The sequence below is a fragment of the Aythya fuligula genome, chromosome 6 (assembly GCF_009819795.1).
Source record: "Aythya fuligula isolate bAytFul2 chromosome 6, bAytFul2.pri, whole genome shotgun sequence".
In the NCBI taxonomy this organism is placed as follows: Eukaryota; Metazoa; Chordata; class Aves; order Anseriformes; family Anatidae; genus Aythya; species Aythya fuligula.
Window position 1 is genome coordinate 6,284,787 of NC_045564.1, and position 22,824 is coordinate 6,307,610.

General features: G+C 40.6%; 2 protein-coding genes across 3 annotated transcripts; both read right to left on the bottom strand.

Annotated features, from left to right (window-relative positions):
* Positions 1-2,934: 2,934 nt before the first annotated feature.
* On the bottom strand, positions 2,935-14,257 carry NUP35 (nucleoporin 35). Of its 2 annotated transcripts, none has more exons than XM_032190128.1 (9): positions 14,186-14,257; positions 13,588-13,758; positions 11,697-11,824; positions 10,051-10,111; positions 9,312-9,453; positions 8,858-8,927; positions 8,640-8,768; positions 4,351-4,515; positions 2,935-4,018 (listed from the first exon to the last, which is right to left on the bottom strand). In XM_032190128.1, the coding sequence occupies exons 1-9, from the start codon at positions 14,202-14,204 to the stop codon at positions 3,941-3,943; spliced, it is 963 nt and encodes a 320-aa protein (XP_032046019.1). In that variant the 5' UTR covers positions 14,205-14,257; the 3' UTR covers positions 2,935-3,940. The 2 variants fall into 2 exon arrangements, with proteins under 2 accessions (XP_032046019.1, XP_032046018.1); XM_032190127.1 differs by having other exon boundaries at positions 13,588-13,761.
* Positions 14,258-14,353: 96 nt separating this feature from the next.
* On the bottom strand, positions 14,354-20,637 carry DUSP19 (dual specificity phosphatase 19). The gene is made up of 4 exons (XM_032190440.1): positions 20,374-20,637; positions 20,248-20,294; positions 18,918-19,070; positions 14,354-15,604 (listed from the first exon to the last, which is right to left on the bottom strand). The coding sequence occupies exons 1-4, from the start codon at positions 20,591-20,593 to the stop codon at positions 15,383-15,385; spliced, it is 642 nt and encodes a 213-aa protein (XP_032046331.1). The 5' UTR covers positions 20,594-20,637; the 3' UTR covers positions 14,354-15,382.
* Positions 20,638-22,824: the final 2,187 nt, after the last annotated feature.

Consider the following 22,824-nt stretch of genomic DNA (forward strand, 5'->3'; position numbering starts at 1 on the left):
TCCAGTGCCTTACCACCTGCAGTCTGAAGTTCAGAAAACCCACTTCCAAGTTATTCCAAGTTATTCATAACTCACTTTGTTTTCACTTATCTAACAGCTGAATAGCTTACTTTAAAGAAAAAAAAATTTAAGCAGCACAACATTTTTGAAGACCCATCTGTGGTCCAGACATCCACAGTCAAATTAAACTGATTCAAGTCTTGCATATTTACACATGTATCCAATATCAAAAAAGCCTATTATGTTCACACAAAAGGGATTTATTTTACTGTATTTTCAACAAACAAAAAATTTGTGTCTGTTTATCCATCTCAAAACAAGATGAGTAAATACTGTTAAGACCTTTAATTGTTGCTTCAACAGAATAGTTATTAAGCATTATTTAAAGTCTGAATTATCCCTACATTAAGATATTGGATAAGTTCATCTTCATCTCTTCTTTTACTATGTAAGCACTCAGAGACATTTGAGTACTATTTTCTCACAGGGCTGTTTATACACCGCCTAACCAGAGTATTATTAACATACCATAGCCCACTCAGTATCAGTTAAACCTCCTAATGAAGTTCTGATGAACTGCCACAAGGTGGAGGTAGATGCCTACAACTTGAAATTAGTTTAAAATAGAAAGGTAGACATGATGATGTACTCTAAAATTTCATCATTGTGTTACTGCAAACATACTACCCGAATAAACATCACTCACTTTCAAAGTTACTAGTAAACTTTTTTGAGGAAGGGTTGTAAGAAAAAGAAGAACACTATTTGCTAGCTATAAAAACCTCTACAAAAAAAAAGTTAATGAAGTTACCGTGGAAACAACAAAACAAATCCCTCAAAAAGCTGTGGATTTAGGTAAATGGATAGATTCCTGAGTAACTCGCTTGCAATTGAGTCAGACAGAAAGCAAATATTCATGACAGGTTTATTTTAAAGTAATGATCCTATGAAAAACTTAGTCTGCAATCTTTCAAGAAGCCCCCTACAACTGAAACCAGAAGAGAGTTTCATGAATGTTATGCATCAGTAGCTGAAGTCCTTCACCTTGGTTATAATGTAAGTCGCTGGTAGCTACAGCTAGAAGAGAATCCTTCCTTATTATCAAGCAGCCCCAGCCCTTTCATCACACACGGCCCCTGTACACTTATGTAATTAATAAAGATGAGGAGGAGCACACTGCAACAAAACCATGCCGTGCTCTTGGCAGTGTGGGGTCATAACGTTCTCAGAGTCAGGACTTACCTAGTGCATGACACTAAGCCAACACATTAAGGGGAGCCTCCACCAGCAGAAGCCATATGAAGAGAAGCTGCTAACACTACTGACCACAAGGACACACGTTATCTGTTCTCATTTGTCTTCTCCTATTGACTGCCTTCAGAACAAAGTAAACTACATCCAGTACTCCCTGGTGCCCTTACTGAACAGGAAGCTGCAATGACTTGTAAGAAAAATCATCCCTACAGCTGCAAGAATCAAGGGACTAAGTTAAACAAGTGGGGAAAAATACACTAGTTTTAAATTTGGTACCTAATGGTATAATAGTTCAACCCAACTAACAACTTCGTCTCCAACTCCTTTCTTAAGCTTTCTTGAAGCGTCAGCCAGCAAATACAGTTAAATGCATCTCAAAAACCATCTGAACCTGCCTGCACATAGGTTACTTTTAAACCATAAAGTGAAGTACAAAGCATCCTGAGATACAAAAGATCAAGTCAGTATCAGAACTGGAAACAGTACAGCACAGTGCTATATTGTGAAGCCATTAGCCCTGCCAACACTGAGGACTAATTAGCTGTATTGCAACAAAGGAACAACGCAGGCATGCTACTTTTATGCAAAAGAGGGAGTTTTGGGAAAGGACAGCACAAAAAGACACGCACTAACAGATTTACTCACAATCTATGCAAACGTGCAACTAACAGCCAACCTCCGACCAAATGGGGTTACAGTGTGCCCCACAACTATTGTTAAATGAACTATCAGAGCAGAAACACAGCTTGTTAGACCCAGAGATCTCTGGGCTGACTTCCAAGGTTTAAGGCCTTCGAAGCACTGTTGACTGCTGCATCTGGCTGGAGTTCTGTGTGGTAAACAAACCTGCTTCTCCACACTTGGCTAATCGATTAGCTTTGGAAGCATACCTTGGCACAACTGGTCCTAATCCCCAGGTGCATCTACAAATAAACTCCGCTTTTCTAATTAGACTACAGTTCTTTATTTTCACTCAGCCATTCACTCTCTTCTGCCCTAGCCTGCCACGATTCATTTAAACTCATTTTAAAACCTGAACCAAATCAGACTCGGGTTCTAACTCTCCCTAAATTCCAACCATCTGCAAAAAGACAGAAGATAAAGAGCAATTGCAGTAGTTCTTCCTATGAGAATCTGTGGAAAGGTAGTTTTCACAAGACTATAACCACATCTGATAAATATAGCCTTTCAGCTCCAAGTTATTTTTCTTCTTCATTCTTCCTCCACCACCACCCCCAGCTGTAAGGAGCACAGGCACAGTACATTAAGTCAACTTACATAAGAAAGTCACACAGCCCAACCACAGTCAGTGCAGGGAACTTGGCTTCTCACTCAGCACTTCAGGGATTTTACTCAGGACTTCCTAGAGCTTAATCCTGTAAATTGAATGCCCATTAGCATCCAGAGTACATTAGGCATGCTCATGGACTAATCTTCCCAACTAAAATAACCAAAAAGTGCAGCTGATGAATTTTGAGACCACACTGCAGTATGAAGCAAAACATTGTGATTAGGTAGGACTGAAGCTTCACTTCAGGAGCATACACTATTGACTCAAACTAAAATGCCCATCCCTAAAACAGCCCAAAAAAAAAAAAAAAAAAAAAAAAAACAAACATAAAACAGAAATAGCTGCATGTAGTTTACCAAGTATTGGAGAAAAAATATTATTTTCCCAGCCATCTCAAAGACTATGAGCTCACACAATGAACGTGATTTCTCAAGTGGTTCAACTCCAAGAAAACACTTGTTGGGGGGAGGAGAGGAAGGGGAAGTGTTCAATTGTAAAAACAAAATTCATCATTCAGAAAATACTTTAGAAGGAATTAGAGTCCTGAAATGAACGCAGCTCTGGTCACTGACATACTACATTTTTCTATTCAGTTATTTCAGCTCAACATTTTACAGTGTAGAAGGTGCTACAACGTGTTCACTTATGAAGTGCATACCACAATGAGATACCCATGGAGATAACTTACATAGGAATATGTAGTTTAAGCATTCTCACAAGTAAGTAAAAATACTGAAACCCTAACTAGTTTTAACACAGGTGGTACTTCAATAAGTCAGCAGCATCTGCTTGGCTGGTAGACACTTCTATAAAGATTAAGCAGCATCATACTATTAAGAGTAATGCAAACAGTATTTCCTAATAGAACTAGAACTCATACTTCTCTAAAAAGAGCCTAAGAAAACTTAACTTTACTTAGCTTTATTAATAAAACAATTAAAAGGTTGCTGTGACATCTAGAACAAGATGTCAGATAATTGTAAAACAACAATGAGTACAGACTAAAAAAGAATTAAAATCACATGTACTAAAAACCGCCTCTGTCCCGGGGAGCCAGCTGTAAATAGCATTCTTCCTGCAAGTATGCCATCATCTTTACTAGGAAGTAATTCACAGAAAGTCATCACAGAGGAAAAGTCAGTGCTTATATTTTTACAATCATGCATTCAGAGCACAAACAGGAAACAAGCACTTATTTACACGGATTCAGTTTTTAAAACCATGTGTACATTGCCATCATTTAAAGTGCAAGCTACATGTCTGCTGAATTCGTTGAAGGCATAACAGGTGAGATGCAAATTAAAATACTGACACCAGTAGTTATACAACTAACCACTGATGAGAGTAGCATATTTCAAACCCTGACCAACTCAGTATGTTACTTCCTCTTGTAGATTACCAGCCAAACATATATTCCATTGCTTTAGATACAATACTTTCATCTTTCCTAGGCGTCTGTCTGTCAGAAACCACCTAGAAAACAGGGAAAAACAGTAAGAGAAAAAAAAAAATCAGTTCAGGTATAGTTAATTCTTTTTACACTAACTTTTTTTTTTGTAATTTAAATGTTACTATATATTGACAAACACCTAAGTTTCAATAGTTATCAATCTCTGGAAAAGTGTAGATTTGTGTTTTTTTTTTTTAAATGATTTTATAGGCCAAACTGACTAAGTTTGTACCTGTGTCACATCTTTACCCAGTCACTGTAAGAACTGACAAGAAAAAGGCCCGAGGTCCCATTAAAGTGTGTCAAGCCTCACACACAACAGAAAAAACAAACATTTCTGTTTCTCTTAAAATACCTGGTAGTCACTAGTGGAAGCTTTATATGCTGTTGCAAGAGGTCTCATTGTAGAAATTCTTGTAGTACTTGCAGGTTGTACTGGTGTGCCTACAGATTTTGTAGGTGGAGTGAAAACTGAAGACACTGAAGATGTAGAGCTTCTTTCAAAGTTTTCCATCACAGTCTAGAAAGAAGGTTAACGCAATATAAATGAATATTTAAAAGCAGCATTTGTAAATCTATCTAGAGTTGATAGAAGCATTCGTATGCCATAGAAAGCAATGAGTACACTTAAAGTGCCTGTCAGTAGAGAGCACACAAGGTGCTTACACACAACTCCAAGCATTTTTCTCACCGCAGTTGTGTGTATTTTGCATTATGTACCACCACAAAGCAAAGCTCATAATCTGTTGGCTGCATGTACTAAACATCAGCCAAGTTTGAAATCATAGATAGAATACTGTAAAACTTGCAACAAGCCTCATCTTTTTCAGGCCCATTTGAACACAAGTAGCATAACAGCCTCCTCCTAGATATGTCTAAAATATTTTATCTGTTCTGTTTAGGAGAGCCTCCAAGTCTTTATGAACTTGCACCTTCTGGGTCAGATTCACTTTACCAAGAAGTTTCATTTACTCCCTTTAGCAAACACTACAAAATAGAGTCTTCAGGCTCCTTTTCTAAGCTTATTTATGTGCATTTAGAAGGGAATGCACATGAAATGGAAGACACAACAAGCCACTTGATGTAAGCTATGCATTCCAAGAAGGATCCAGAGAACACAAGACGGGAAAACGACAACCAGTCAGGAGAGATGTGACTTACTGGATTCAGACTCAGTGGAGCATCCATACATAGCATTCAACCAGCCTAAGGAAAGCAGAAACCCAGAAACACGTGTGGCAGAGGAAAGCTTTCCAAAAATACTGGGTAGGATTAGCATCTAATGTAGGTGGCTGCTGATTGCTCACTCATTTCCATGTGTTCCCCTCATGCTTATATCTACTTTTAAATCAGAAGCCCATGCTGATATAAAATCCATCTTATTTACTTTTCAATTTGTGAAATGTGTTCATCTCATTTCCTCCCTTTCATCTGAAACTAAGGCTATAGAGGGACTAATATTCTGGCAACGAGGCTCTGCATGAATTAAGGGCACCAGATAAAGGGGACAAGCCTGAAGGGAGCAAAGGGAGAAGGCAAGACCGGGGCAGGACCCTCCACTGCGGTGTGTATGGTCTACCGAGGGAGGCAACCCCTATGGGTACTGACTGCCGAGTGAGAGGGCCTCGACCGGACTTCTACCGCACCAAGGTCAGGTTGTCCCGAGAAAATAACATAAGAAACTTTTTTTAAACCCATATAAAATTGTGATTTGTTTTCCAGGACCTGGATCACCCCAACAGGCTGAACTGCAACACACTCCCAAATCGACCCTGAAAGCGGGCCCAACCCAATTGAAGGCATTTGCCTATTATGATCCAGCTATGTGGGCAGAAGACTGATCCTGGAGCTATAGGACCCCAATATATATGCTTAATAGAATAATTAGGTTACAAGCTATAGTAGAAATAGCTGTAAATAAAACCAGAGATGCACTTGGATTAACTGCAAAACAAAATACCAAGATGAGAACTGCTTTGTATCAAAATCGCTTAGCTTTGGATTATTTACTAGCACAAAAAGGAGTCTGTGGAAAATTTAACCTTAGTAATTGCTGTTTAGAGATTGATGATGAAGGTGGTTCTTGCTAGTAGCTGGTAGGGTGCTATGTTTTGGCTTAGGATGTGAAGAGTGCTGATAACACGCTGATGTTTTGGCTGTTGCAGAGCAGTGCTTGCACCAAGCCAAGGACATCTCAGCTTCTTGCTCTGTCCTGCCAGCGGGCAGGCTGGGGGTGCAGCAAGAGCTGGGAGGGGACAGACCCAGGACAGCTGACCCAAACTGGCCAAAGGGAGTAATCCACACCATCTGACATCATGCTAAACAATACATAGGGGTGGCTAGCGGGGGAAGGACGGCTGGACTGCTCGGGGTTAGGCTGGGCATCGGTCAGCAGGTGGTGAGCAGTTGCATTGTGCATCACTTGTTTGTACACATTAGTAGTAGTAGTACTATTATCATCATTATTGTTGTTATTATTATTGTTATTATTATTTTCCTGTCTTTATCTCAACTCACGGGCTTCACTTTCCCATTTCTCTCCCCAATCCCAGAGAGGGAGGGAGGGGTGAGCAAACAGCTGTGTGGCGTTTAGCTGCCAGCCGGGTTAAACCACAACAGAAGGAAAAGCTGTAAATGAACTTGTAAAAGAAATGTAGAAAATTGCACGTCCCAGTTCAAACTTGGAATGGAATCGATGTAGGAGGACTGTGGGAGGGGGCTTTATGGGCGGTGATTGGCTTGCTAAAATAAGGATGGTTGTATTGGGGATATGTGGAGGATTGTTAATAATTCCATGTTTAATACCTTGTGTTACCAGACTAATACACTCAGTTATACAAGGAATGCAAGTATCTGCAGTACCTGTTGATCCAGAACCAGGGAAAAAGAAAACCCATTCCCTGATGATAATAAAAACAAATGAAGATCCAAAATTGATATCAATTTGGCAAGTATTGACTCGATTGTAAAGGAAAACACGAATCAATACCATGAAAAAGGAGATAGGGGATTGTGAAATGTGTTCATCTGATTCATGTCAATATGGAACAATGCTAGGGCCACATGATATGTGGAAATGTGAGCTTCTGTCTTATATACCCTTGTATAACCACAAGTCTAAGAAAAACAGAGTGGTTAACGTATCTAGTTCTTGTATCGTGCACAGGAATGGTCCAGCAATTTGTGTCAAAAGGGGATTTGAAGGGTTAACATTGAGGCCCGGGGCTAGGGGATAAGAAAACAAAGGGGTTTCAGAATAACTGCTAACTACTATGACTATTGCATGGGACACTACTCAAGTCTCTGATATCTGGCCAAGAGATTAAGGAGAAGGGGAAAGCTGAAGGACGACTAAAAGACGAAGCTTGCATGGGATGCTGTGCAAGTCTCTGACATCCGGCCAACATGGACAAAGGAGAAGGACAAAGCTTGGGAGGAAGACTACGAGCCTTCAGCACGAGAGACCCCCAGAGGGACCACTGGAGACTGATACGCATGCTCCAGTGGGAGGATTTGGATTTCAGGAACAAATTATAATAACCCTGCCTTTTCTAGAAGTAGTAATGAATCTGTATTAGCCTAGGAGCATAAAAACCAGCTGCCTGATACAACTTGCATCCATTTGGTGGAGCAGAGACTCCTGGCGCACCCAGTGCTGTTTGCTTGCCTCTATTCATTTAATAAATTGTAAACTTTAATTGCAATCCCATTTGCGACTCAGTCATTTCTTACAAATTGCAAAAAGTTTTACAGGCTAATGTCAAGCCCTCAATGGCTTAGTCTCCAGAATTCTCTTGCCTCCACAGTACAGATTGTTTGTTCGTATTTTAAAGCAGACACTATACACAAGAAGCAATAAGAATTCAAAAACAAGGAAGAGATCAGATATCTGACAAATGTCCCAAATCATCACGTGTAGAGTTTCAGTTTATAGGAAATACAGTCAGTGATACAAACTGGAAAGCAAAATATTAAATAAGAAGAGAGAACCAAACCCCTACCATTAGAAGCCCATGGAAGAAAGGGGCACTGAACTATGTTTGTCTCTGAATTTTAATCAATGTAAGGAATGCTTCAATCTGATAAGAGATCAAGTAATTTCAAGCTCAATTTCTAGGACCTTCTTCTCAGAAGGTTTACAACTGAAAACTTACATTACTTCTTTGTGTCACTTATCCTTACAGTAGACAAAAGAAGAATAGGGTTAGGACTGTGTTGCTCACAAGTTTTCTGCCTAATGTAGTAAGATAAACTAAAGAGTCAGCATCAGGCAAGTAGTCACATAAAAAGGAGTCAGAAGATTCAAGCAACAACTGGGAGCAATAGCAGTCTTAATCCACCCTCACACATCTACCGCAGTCCCTCACTTGTCTCTAAGTTATGGTTTCACTTTATCTTACACAGCAACACAACTCCATGTATTATAGCTTCCATTCATCACAGATTTCCCATAACGATCCTTCTCAGCAGGTCATTTTGTTGACTAAGTAAGAAAAATTCACGTAAGGTATAATAGACTATGTAACAACTACATGCTGCTTTGTTATTCAAACAAAAAAAATAAAATGAAGGGAGTGGAGGAAATAAAGAGGAACTCCAAAAGCTGAGTGCCTTACATTTAAATGAGAGCAGTAGTTAACTTACTTTATCTATACAAGGTTTGACACCAATCATGATAGATTCACCAAAAATTCTTCCATCTTTGCTTAAGGCTTTTCGGGCTTGAAGCTTAGACTGATATCGAATATGCATCCAATTTCCTGTGTTGGACATCTACATGCGATTAAATGAAAAAAATTTTGAAATTTAGTCTTTTTAAACAATGAGACAGTGTTTCCAGAAATAAGTTTCGAAAGACCTACCACGTGCTTTAGTATGTTTCCATACTGAGCAAACTGTAGAAGAATGTATGAAGCAGATGCTTGAGGAAACCTGAAAGACAGGAAAAAATCTCCAAAATTATGAGTTGTTCAGGATTTTTGGTGCTAAAATGCAACTCTGTGAAGGGCTTTAAGAAATCCAGAACAGACCAATATGTTAATACTGTTTTAGAAGCAGTAACTTGTGTAATGCTATCTTCTAGGCAATTTTACTTTGCCACACAAAATTGTAGAATGGTGCCTTTTCAACTGAAAATAATAATAATGCAGTTTAAGTTAACATATGTACAACTGCTGGCTTTAACCACAGCTGTATTTCCTGCATAACCCAGGAATGCCAGATAGCAACGACATCCAAACGCTACTTGTTTCCATACATTGCCACATTGCCAAGACTTGGCCCATGATGCTCCTAATATTTGAGGCATTAACTTACCCAAATACAGTTACCCATGTGTCATCAAGTTGATCTTCTGAAGTTAGGGAATCACCCTGAGTATAAAAAGGATCTAGCTGAGCAGGAGATAGAGTAGTCTTCCTGGGCTGTCCAATACTTGCAGGACTGAACACACTTGAAGCTGTTAAATTGAAACGGTGCTGTTTAGCAAATTATTTTTGCAAGACAGCTTAAAAGCCTCTACTAAAAGAATTAAATTCAGTATTAAGCGTTTCACTTGTACATGAAAGAGGTTTGGTAGAGGTTTATTTGCAGACAGACAGTAAGCTAATCCAAACTTCATAACTGACAAGATACTACTAAGTTTGTGGCTAGTTCCCTAGCTTCCTCCTTAACCCCTAAACAGCAGCAGATGAACACAGGTATCAAATAAGAACAGTGCACCCAGAGTTCAGTTTAGCAAGAACCTATGGGTTCATACAGAAAATATGAAGATGGAAGGCCAGTCATCAATCTCTGCAGTTTAACTCAAGTATAAACACATCTGTGCTCACTTGAGGAAGATTCTATATAAAGAGTAAGTAAAGTTGACTGAAAGTCAGCCAGCCTGAATGGAAAAGTATTTCCTACCCACACACAATCTGAAAAGCTAGTTAAAAGAACAGATGCAGGTCCTTCGCAACTTAGCAAGGAGTTGGTGTAGTTTGGACATCGATGATTTTTGCCTACTAAGGAATGAATTAAGAACATAAATTGCCAATTTTAATAGAACATCTACCTGTTCCAGGGGTTGATGGCATATTTCCAACCAGCGGGCTCTGTGTTAGGGAAAAGCTGGCCTGCATTAAAAACACAGAAGGTAACAAATCATTCTTACTGGTACACTTTTCAGATCAGAAGAGATCTTTTTAAGGCAACCTAAGTGTCAGGCAGGAATACTGAGCCTGCCTTAAGTTAGGAGTAACTTATGAGTAATAGCAGACATTACATTTAACACAAGGTTCCTAAAGAAGCTATTTGACACCTTTTACATTCCAGCACCCAGTAGGCCTCGACTATTACATTCTGGAGTTTCCAACTGATTAGTAAACCTTAAAATATGCAGTTAAATTTAAGCCTCTTATCAAGAGTTAAGTATTAGGGTGTACGGAAATGCAGACAAACTACTCCACATAAGGCAAGCAACAGGATTGAAAGCATCTAGAGTATTTTATCTAACAAGAAAGCACTGCTGTTATATGAGAAAAAAGGCTTACTTAAATTTAGGTCAAGCTCTAAGCATTGGAAAATTTGGTTAACAAACCCTTCACCTAACACCAATCACATGTACTTTGTGAAGCTTGGTAACTTTTGGTATCAATACTCAAATCTTCTACTTCATCTTTCCCAAAAATAGGCATTTCACCACTGCTATCAGCCAGCAATTCACACTAAGTGCATCCTGATGGAAAGGATGCCAGTATCATAAACCACCAACATTTGTTTTTCACCTTCTAAACAGCTCAAAACAATTATGGTCATCACTACTTTCCCTCTAAATTATTTAGTGTCAAGTTCTAAGTGCTAGTAGTTTGGTATGCTGTTCTTTTGTTTGTTTAAAAAAAAAAAAAAAGAATTTCAATATCTGAAACAATTTTAGTATATTTTTTATCTGCAATCATGGCATATCTTAGAAAGAAGTTCAAATGAACTGTGAGCCCAGCCGCGTGCATTCTCATTATTTTTTTTGAAGTTATCTAGTCCTTTAACACAGTAAAGGACTCTTTCCCTCTTTGGAAAACATTCAGAATAAACCTTTCAGAAGGCAAAATTCAATGAAATGTCTACTCAACCAGTGAAAGGCCTTCTCCCTGCATCAACAGATGCTTGTTCACTGACGCTAACCCACTAACGCTTGACTGCTCAGTTGAGGTAAGCAGAGGAACTTATTATTAGCATAACCTTCTAGAAATTTTACTGCTGCTCTTTTAAAGTTAACCCCACCCTCTCGCCCAAATCTTGATCAGATATTTTACTCAACATAAATTTCCTTCTACCTTGGTAGCATTGCCTCTGTTGCCTACTAAAAGGAAAAGAACACATATTTGGACCTTTCTGGCAATCAGCAGCTTAATAAATTAACAGGAAGGTGAAAAGCTGTAACAAGTTCGCATTTGTCACACACAAAGCACAACAGAAGAACGATTCCTGTTTTTCTTTCCCTGCAGTCTATCGAAAAACCTTAGCGACAGGAGATAGCTTATTACTTCACTTCTCTAAATTCTCAGTTATATAAACCATTGTAGTGAAGTGTCTGGTGAGTCTTCAGATCATGCTGTTACTTAATTGAGTTATTTTGTGTGCCTGTTCCTCTGTACCCTGAGAGATGCACTCATGGAGCTATCTCACATCTGCTAAGGAAAAGGCAGTACTTAAAACACTTACTGGTCTTCTTGAGGTTAGCGGTGTCGATCCAAGCCCAGGACTAGATAAGTCATCATATATGCTTCTAACTGGTGGAGCACCACTTTTGTCTTTGTGCGTGGGGACTACTGGCTGTGGGGGAGAGCCACCTGCAATTAAAAGGATAAAATGAAAAACATGAGAAAACTTCTAATTTCAGTCTAGGGCTAATTGCTCTTGGAAGTTCAACAGAAATTTAGTCATGACAGACTTGATTCTTTCACTAGGGGTTAAGACCAGCTGACCAAACTGTTCAGGTTTGAATGTTCTGTGCAAGAATACCTCCTATTTACCATGAGGTCTCTTTACAGAAATAGCATTTAAAACTTTCAGATCTCTGGATACCAAATACACCTGATTAAACTCGATACATTCACTACTTACATGCACTTGCTCTTTGTAGCCATGCTCGGAACTGCTGGTATTTTTCTATTTTGAGGCAGATTAGAGATAGAGCTTCACTGTTTCAAAGACTAATGTCTTGTAGCAAAAACCATGTTTAAGACTTCAGGGGCATACTACATGCTAAAGAATCATACAAAGAAGCGCACAAACATCGCACATGCCATCACAACCCCACTGTCCAAACTCCTTTATTTAATATGAAACTTCATTAGAAAGAAAAGCGTAAGCTCTTGAAAACAAGAACTACTTTGCACTTGGACAGGTTGAAATAAACTGATCTCCCTTTTTTCACTGATTGAAATATTTTTATATACACCTTTGAATACTTTGTGTGGCTTTACTGCAGAAAAAGTGGTTTGAACAAACAGCTTTTACTTACGGAAAAAAACGTGTCACTTAAGCTTTTCAGAAGTACTTTTCAATCCTTAACTCTGAGCTTCAATACTCTCTCAACAGTGTAATACACTCAAGAGCTGCTACACTGCATTAATAAAGTACTCCACCCTCAAGGCCTAAGTTCAAAGCATGTACTTAACCACTCATTTTGGTTAGTGTCTTATTCATTTCTTCTTTTCTGTAACTGAAACTCTGTGGCTGTAATAATCCCTTTAAAAAATTATTAGGCCAAATGCACGTGAAATAATCATATGCCAAAGTTTCCTAAGAGGCTTGTATTTAAGGAGAAAAAAAAAACAAACAGAAAGCAGGAAAACAACAGACAACCACTCCTACTGTGAAACTAAAAGAGAAAGATTATCTTGGAGTACTTTCACATTTACTTTCTTCCAAGACAGATAGCACACAAATGCCACCTTGTATCTATATTAGGCCAAATAATTCATTACTAAAGCCAAGACCATCCATGATACGAAAAAGAAAGGAGGTACAACTATTGCTTCATTCTTCTATGAAACTGGCATGTAATGTCATCATTCCTGAAGCACAGGTTAAAAAAAAAAAAAAAAAAATCTTCTGCATCTACTGCTGGGAAATGTCACTACTCCAACCCACAAAATTAAACTACTATACACTAATTAAGGAGTGTATCTTAATTTTTCTCTATCCAGTTTTGTAAGTCTAAAAAACAAATAAAGGCTTTCTAGAATTCACCATAAAGAAACCAGCTGCCTCCAGAAGCTGCCTGTAGAAGTTCGCAAACACATCTCTCTGCTGCAAGCAAAGAAAATGTTGATAGCTCTACATGCAGTCAATGTGTAAAGAGATATAGAAAGTGATTTTATGTTAGGCAAGGCTCATGTTACCTTCCCTGTAAAAGCAACTGTTTCTGGTCCCAAAGCTGCTATGTTTAAAGCATTTATTAAGATTAAGTCTACTTTGACAAACTTCATTGAACGTGCATGAACTCAGCGTTAAGCAGATTATAAAGCCTGCAGCAGCCACGCTGAGCAATAAGATGACCTAAGTTTTTTCTTTCGGGATGAACTCTCAGCATGTCCTGAGTGCTGACCTGCAAGCAGGGGAGATCTCATTTCCATCACGCCGACAGCAGGGCCGCTCAGGGCGCGGGGCTGCGGGGTCACCGGCGCCGGCAGGTCGCCCATCAGGAACCCGGGCAGGAACTGCGCGCTGGCTCCTGGCTTGGGCGACGTGGGGGAGCCCAGAGCCATCGGCTCCGCTCCTGCTGCAACGCAAACGAGGGTCAGAAACACCCGGCGCCTCAAACGCCCCGCGCCACCGCGCTGCTTCGGCAGCGGGTCGATTTAAAATAGAAGAATATATCGCGAGTCAGACGCTGCAACTTCGCCTGCTTGGAACATAAGTTATCTCGGCTTTTCCTTTTTAAAAACAGCAAGAAGCGCCGCGCCGAGCCCCTGTTCCTAACAAATATCGCCGTGGGGGCGCCTCGTGTTAGGGGTGTTTGCTACACGGGGGGATCCTGACCAGCCCGGCCTCCCACGCCGCCTGGCCCGGGCCCACCGCGCCCACCTCGCCGCTTCCCCTCAGCCCAGCCGCCGCGGCCGGGCTCGCGGTCCCCCGGAGGCTCCCTGCGGACGGGAGGAGAAGGGGAAGGAGCCAAGAGGGTCGCGGACAGCCCCGCGGCTCACCTGCGGGCGGCGGCTCCATGGCGGAGGCGGCGGGAAAGGGCCGGCGGCGGCAGCGCTTTCAAACGGGCCGGCCCTTCCTCCCGCCGTCACTTCCCGCCGCCATCTTGTGCCGGGACCGCCTCCCGCCTGAGGGACGGTGACAGAGAAGCCACACGCGGTGTTTTTTTCTTCTCTTGTTTTATTGCGTACCAACATTTCCAACCGCTTAGAGCAAAAATACAGCTGTTAATAACATTTTATTATTTTTTTTTAAACAGATTCTGTGGTGTGGTTTTGTGTTGTGTTTTGTTTTGTTTTCCATACACATCTACTTAAGACACTTTTCCCAGCCTGAGAACTGTCAGGATGGTACGAAGAAAAATAAAGCAGTGCTATCTATCCTATGGTGTCTGTTTCTTACATATGATGTGAGTGAGGGGACAGGAGTGGAGGAATGAATGCAAAGACAAGGCAGCATCAGGGAGATAAAAATGTTCTTCATATCTCCACTGAAGTAACTACCAAAAAAAAAAATGATAGCTTGGTTCCCACCGCTTCACAAGCATCATATTAGTGCACTTCAAGTCACTGCTTGATGGGAAATAGTAGAAAGAAATGAAGCATTAAAGCATCCTACACCTGTTTGCTTCTATCAAAAGACCATCTGTTTTGATTTCTAAAAATATTTAATGGCTGGCTAGCCCACAAAAAGTAATAAATTCCCTTTTAGTTGCACTACCAATTTAAGATCCAATAGGAAGGTAATTTATTATATGAACATCTTATTATCTAGATTTTACACTCAGCTAGGATGGATAAAGATGTGGTTTAGCATTAAAGAAAATAGGGCAACTTTATTATCTCAGTTAAGATTTTATTTCTGTTCTCTACTGCCTGCATTCTCTGATGGTTCAATTAAAAAAAAAAAATCTCTTTATTTTACTACTGCAAAGAAAAATTATCTTTTATCCTTGCTCTAGGAAAAGCTTGCTCTTGGGTTAGATCATCTCTCAAATCAGTGTAGTACCATATGGCCTTTAGACTAGATGCTGAAAAATGGGGACAGAACGGTGAACACTGGGGAGAAAAAAAATAAATAAATAAAAATAAAGACTTCAAAATGCACCTGTGAAAGGGGACTGCAAAACGAGAGATTAAAGTACAACCAGCATCTGGTACTGTATAGTCAGAACAGATTGTTTCACTTTCCCCTTTTGATCAGTCGTGATCATCTATGCTTCCATTTGCCTTTATATTCTGTTCTTCGTACTTGTGAAGCTGCTCCATGAAGCCAGGATTTGGACAAACAGCCGGTCTTGCATTTTTCACCAAGGAATAGGCACTAGCAAAATTCAGTCTTTCTGAATTCATCAGAAAACCGATGACTATTGCTGCTGCACGAGAGACTCCTGCATTACAGTGGACCAGCACCACACCATCCTTCAAGAAACAAATGAAACATTAATTGGGATATTTGTTAAGTAGATAAAAACAAGAAACATTATAGCAAAGGAACTTTATCTACAGTCTACTCAAATTTATTAAAAGTTCCTTGCTGAGCTCAAAGCAAATATATACACACAAATAACTCCAAAAACAGATATATGAGCCCAAAACTGAGTATTTTTGTAATCAAGGCCACTTTATAATTACCAAATACTTCAGATCTAACTAATGTTTCAGAACTGAAAAACATTCCTGTGTCCCTTTCCCCAACACCTTCCAACTGCCCCCTTACGTAAAAACCAAATCACAGATATCTGGGATCCTTGATCTACTTGGGTGCTAACTTTAAAATTTATTTTATTTGCAATATGGAAAGGAACTTAACTCTATCTTGTTACCAGGTTAAAAATACAGAAAGGCAGCAAACAGCTAGGCACAGAGGCAGATATTAGAACATCCTGTAGTTTCAGTCACATGCTTCTTGCATACTCTGGAGTTCTTCAGTGAAGATTCTGGGTAAGCAGGATCATGCATAGGAATAGAGAAATCAGAAAAGATATCGTGTGATTTGCAACAAATCTCTACCTCACCATCGCACTGCTGATACAATTGTAGTGGTTGGTACAGCTGCTTCAACTATGGCCCCTTGCCTGGGGACTAAGGTGCAAAATCCAGTGCTACTGAGCTTCTTGTCAATTCACAAATGTTTCTCCTGGTGGTTAAAATCAGGCTTAGCCTGTATTACATACAGAATTAGTATTAGCCTACTTAAAAATTTCTTGCACAATCTTTGAGACACCTGAATGACTCTACAAAGATGCTGCAAGTGCCATTACAAAATACGGAGCACAAAGACATCTAGATAATCTAGAGTGGCTTCAGACACATTTCCAGTGTCCAGGCTCTGTGACCTTGTCATGGTTGTGTGCCAGTCTATGGCCTGGCAAAGGCTTGGCCTGAACTGTTTGCCAAATACCACTTTTCAACAACAACAACAACAACAAAATCATGAGTATCTCCATATTCTGAATGAAGATATTAAAACACCATACAATCAAAAGTATTTGAGGCTATGCAGATATCTTCTAGACATAAACAGCCTGCTCTGTCTGTCCTTCACATGCACAAATTATTCAATGGACATGTTGCCCAGAGGAAGAAAAAAGATGTTGTAGTCAACAGGGCTGCAAGAACTTTATGATTTAAGTCACAAAGCTGGGAGTTCCAATTACCTGGTGTATTCATGTACACACAGAGCAGAAAATGGTTCCTGCTCCAAAAGTCTTCCAATTTAAAAAAATAAGACAAAGGAGTATGAGTTGTATTATCCTTGTTGATGAAATGCTAAGCTGAGAGGCGAGGAATGATTTGCTCAAGTTAACACAATAAGATTATGGCGGAGCTAGGAACTGAATCTAAGCTTGCACATCCCAGCAAAATGAATCACAAACCCACTCTTTTTTCACAATGGAAATCACATCACCTGCTGGAAACTGCAACCTTCATTCACTTGCTCACATTCATAGGGGTGTGTTTCCTAATCACAGATTGTAGCACAGTAGAAGGCAGACTTCTACATGTACCTCCCCTCACTTAGGAATTGTCACTGGCAACCCATAATCCACTGTCTCCTTTACAAAAATAAACCATTAAAATTACTGTTATGCTACAGCTAATGAAGAAATTGCTGCAGCTTCACCACTATAGATCTGGAGTAGTGTTTACTGATTTAATCAGTTTTTAGTGATTTTACTCAGAAAAATATTATTTTACTGATTTTTTTTTCCAGGCAAACCTACCATAACTGAGATTAATATTTAACAGTGGCACTGAAGATAAAAAATAAGCAGTGAAAGTTATCCTTTTTTTTTTTCTTTGTAGAGTTCATGCTTTATTTTCCACATTCACATTGCTTTAAAGTTTTTATTTATGCCTACTTTGTAATACATTGCCAAAAACTATATATAATGATATCCACAGAGTAGACTTGAAAACACAGGCAATCACATTAAGTCAAATATAATACTGAGCACATTCATTTTTCCTTGCTAAACCCTGTTGCTTATTTATATGAAGTTGAATTTGGCACATCATTCTTGACTAATTTTGCATTATATATGAGCCATATGATTTGACACAGGTCACCATGTCATGGAAAATCCGGCTGCCAATTTGCAGCCTAGAGGAAGAGGTGAGCTCTGATCAGTATCAGAATTTGTACCGTGATGTCTACAGACTCAAGCAGTTAACAGGTTTAGAAAACTCGATCCTGTTACAAGTACCAGCTGTCAGCAACTTGCTGAAGAGTGCATGCTTTATTTACATTCTCTAATTTAAATGCTCTCACACTACTTTATTGTTAACAATGTTTTAGTAATAATTTCTTATATAGCATGTTTTCTCATCAGTGAAGGGTCTCTCCCTCTGCCACTTTAGGAGATGAAACAGTAGTATCTCTTTGTAATTACTTACACGAAATAGCCCTTCGTGATACACTTTATCATAAGGACTTTTAACACCAGCTTGACAAAGCAAATAAAGTGATTCAAAAACATCTGGAGATTTGCCCCCACACTACTATCATATGCTTCATGAACTGACCTTGCGGAACATCTATTCCATTAACTACCTGATCTTTTGAGTAACTTTTCCATTGCAAAACTACTGATATTTCTGTAAAATAAATCAGGAAAACCACGTAGTTTACAAAATAGTAACTGGAACATAAATAGCAGAAGCAGAAAGCAACACCATGCAGTTATGAATGGCAAGTCTCGTTTAGAAATGAAGTGGAAACCGTAACAAGAAACTTTGAATTGGTCATTAAGTGACAATGTGTATCACATAGCTTATAAATGATATATGAGAGGAAAGAACATTGTGTGACACAAAGCAAGCTGGGGCAAGATTATCTTCTTTTATCTCAAGCTATGTAAGTAATGAATATGGTAGCTATAGTAAAATAAGGTACAATAACATCTGCTTGTCACATCATTGTGTTTATAACAAACAATGGTTGTTATAAATTATACAATAAACCCAAATATAACAAGTAAGAATCAGGGATAGTCTCAGTTATATGCAGGGCTGCCAAACAACCCCAAATGCAGTCCCATCATGCTATTTCCTATGCTATGTCTTTTTTTTTCAGCAGTTAAAATCACTGGTTGGCTCCAAGCCTATTAACGCATTCTCTGACAGTCTTGGTACATAACTGTATGTGGATGCATGATTTTTGACAGAAGCTGCTTTATATTTTAAATAGAGAAATAAATAACTAATAGCATTAGTTATTAATATACTGTACCTGGTTTTTGGCCTTCTCAATAAACTCAAAACATTCTGGGAAATAGGAGGTGATATCAGTTTCTGGGATGTCCAGAATAGGAATGGTCTTGTATATAAAGTTATTAACAAAGGCATTTTGGACTCCATATGCCACATTTAGAATATGCGTAACCTAAGTTAAAAAAAAAAAAAAAAGAAAAAAAAATAGGAAAAAAAGGGTATTTTCTAAAGACAGCAAGCAAAATGAGCAGTAACAATGGTAAATAATTCTTTGTGTAAATTACAATCTGCAGATGTCTAATCACATTGATCAGTTTTATGTACATATGCCCGTCTATGACGTGCTTTTTTCCACAAGTTTTACTGTGAGATAAAATATAGCACAACATACTATATATATATATGTATATACATTGTGCTAAATTTCACTTTAACTGAAACAAACTGTCAATTACCATCCAGGCAACAGAGGTATTTCAAGTCTTCATACCTACTGAAGCTATTTCAAGACTTAGCTTTCATTTATTTAATGTCTGTGTGGGTATTCAAGATCCATTTCAGTTTACAAGTGGGAGTCATGTGATTCAGCACTGCAGTTTAAACAACTCAGGATGGAACAGAAGTTCTGTTTTACAGTACAGACACACCGTCCAACAGGAAAAGAATAAATATCAGTTTGTAAAAAAAAAAAGTTTTTAGGTACACTGAATGTGACAGTCAACATATTGCGGGGAAATGTCAAGAAATTTCAAGTGACCATAAATACCTCAATAGTCACAGATGACTGTTAACACCTCAACATCTAGTACCACAGCAAGGAAGACCTGCTGTCAGACAACCTGGTCAGTGGGCTTTGAACCTCCTGCTACAAGCCATGTGCTTGAAGAGTTTTCCTTTCCCTCTCATCACAAACGAGAGGAAATGAAAAGATCTGTGCTCACCCAAATCCAGAGACTGAAGGCAGAATTTTCAGCAGGGAAGAGACATGTCAGTCCACAGGTGGATGGTAAAACAGAAAGCAAAGGGAAGGCACAGATCACCCAAGGATACCCCAAATTTAAAGCCTGCCCTAACCCATCAGCCCAATGTTTGTGCTGAGTTCCCCACGCTGTTTGCTGGAGCAGGAGGATCTCCAAGTAACCCATACCTGCACTTGGCAGGAGTCTGCTCAGCATCACAAACACAAACACACAGGGCAATGAGGAATTCGCTTGTCACCAGAGCACCAGCTGTGCAGGGGAACACCCCAGCCTCTTGCGAAGCCCAGAGGTTTTATTTACAAGGGCCAGTAACTCGCAGTTCCCCGAGGCCACCTCGGCGTTTCCAGCTGGAGAACAGCCCCCCGTTACCTTGTGCTTGCTGAGCGTCTCCAGATCGTGCGCGGCGTCCTGCGAGCCTGCGAAGACAGCGAGCCCGTTGCCGCCGCCGCCGCTCCCCTCAGGCCCCTCGGCGGCCGCCCCTCGCCCCGCACTCACCCAGCAGCAGCCAGGGCCGCACGGCGCCGACCTGCAGGTCGCAGCTCAGGTCCCGCACGAAGCCGCCGCCCGGCAGCGCCTCCTCCTCCTCGGCCACCTGCAGGCAGGCGCCGCGCCACGTCTCCACCAGCCGCCTGCCCGTCAGCGTCGTCACCCGCGTGCGCTGCTGCCGCAGCTTGGCCCTGGAGAAGCTCCGGATCTCCTGGGCGAGGGAGTGCATGGCACCGGCACCGACACCGGCACCGACACCGGCACCGGCACCGGCTGCCCGCCGCACAGCCCGGCCCGGCCCGGCCCAGCCCCGGGGCGGTGCCTGGGCTCACGGTCGCACCGCCCCCGTGGCCGCCATTACCGCCCGCCCGGCCCCGCCCGGCCGCGCTGAGGGAATGTCATATGTCATATACACAGGCACAGACACAGAATTTCTAGGTTGGAAGAGACCTCAAGATCATCGAGTCCAACCTCTGACCTAACGCTAACAGTCCCCACTAAACCATATCCCTAAGCTCTACATCTAAACGTCTTTTGAAGGCTTCCAGGGATGGTGACTCCACCACTTCCCTGGGCAGCTCGTTCCAATGTCTAACAACCCTTTTGGGAAAGAAGTTCTTCCTAACATCCAACCTAAAACTCCCCCATGACATATAACACTAAATATAGTTATAAATAACTCTAAATATGGTGTTATGTGTGACATTTTTATTCATAAAGTTACATGGTATTGCCGTTAACTTAAATTGCACCCAAAATTCACCTCAGTTTTTTGTTTTGTTTTGTTTTTTAAATCCTCCTTGTCAGTTCATAGGGTAAAGTTGCATAAATTACTACAGTGCATCCCCTCTGATGTTAAAATATCCATAACTGTCCTTGTGCTGACAGGATATGACTGGAAAGATCCTTCTGATAGTTCCCTAGTATAGAACCAACTACAGGCAATTTAGTTCCACATAAGGAGGTCTACAAATGCCTAGTCAATTCAAGAAGTATAAAGTAGTGTTAGGAGCTGCAACAGTATAAAGTTATTTCTAGGGACTACAGAGGCAATCTTATCACAAGAATTAGACGTAAAATTAAGTTCATCTGAGAAAGGCAGAATGCTACTGTCACGAAAAGCAACAGTGAAAACTGAGAGATAAAACTAAGGAAAAGAGTTAGGATGGGGACAGGAAGACAGCGAAGAGACAAAGGTAACACAGGTGCCAAACAGAAGGCTCCAGGACTAAACATAGCTTTCAGCAATCATTTTCTACAACTAAATTTACACTCAAAATACAAGCAGGAGGTTTTGTAATGTTCTGCACAATAGATCTGTATTTAGTAGTCTCTCTGAAAGTGGTCTGTGGCTTACAGCAGTTCAAACAATGAGATAGAAGATCATTCATTTTTTAGCAAGGTCTACTGATTAATTTTGATGATCAGCTGTAAGCAATGGGGACTGTGGGTTAGGCCAGGAATTACACAGTAGTTCATGGCTATATTTAAGTTGCATTGGCTTGCTACAGCTGCCCTTGAGAAGTGGTGAAAGAACAACAACTGTGGGGTATCCCACAAGAATGCAGAGAGCCTCTTATGTCAGGAATTTTGGCAAGGCCTCAGCAAAATCTCCTTGCAGTCTAAACTCAGGAACCTGCCGCTGGAGTAGCACGGCTCTAGGATGTGTCTTATAATTGACTTCTGCACCATACAAGTATGGGGTATGTTGTGTAAGAGTCTGCAAGACCAAACTGTGACAGAACTGTAAGATGTTTATGATTAAAATTTAATAATACATTTGTATATTGTTCCTTGACATCTGAGGAAGAGTCTGCAATATGTGTGGGTACAGAAAAGGAGCTGATTCCAAAGTATCTCATTCCAAAGTACCTCACTCTCATTCACAACTTTTGTTCCCCAGGGGTTGTTGTTGGGGCCTATCCTCTTTAACATATTTATTGATGATTTGGATGAGAGAATTGAGTGCACCCTCAGTAAATTTGCAGATGACACCAAGCTGGGTAGAAGTGTCTATCTGCCAGAGGGTAAGAAGGCTCTGCAGAGGGACCTGGACAGGTTGGCTCAATGGGCAGAGGCCAAGGGGATGAGATTCAATGTGGCTAAGTGCCGGGTCGTGCATGTTGGTCACAACAACCCCATGCAATGCTACAGACTTGGGGTAGAGTGGCTGGAAAGCTGTGCACAGGAAAAGGACCTGGGGGTGTTGGTCAATGCTCACCTGAACATAAGTCAGCAGTGTGCCCAGGTGGACAAGAAGGCAAACGGCATCCTGGCCTATATCAGGAATCGTGTAACCAGCAGGGCAAAAAAGGTGATCATCCCCCCATACTCTGCTCTGGTGAGGCCGCACCTTGAGTAGTTTGTTCAGTTTTGGGCCCCTCACTACCAGAAGGACATCGAGGCCCTGAAGCCTGTCCAGAGAAGGGCTGTGAAGCTGGTGAAGGGCCTGGAACAGAA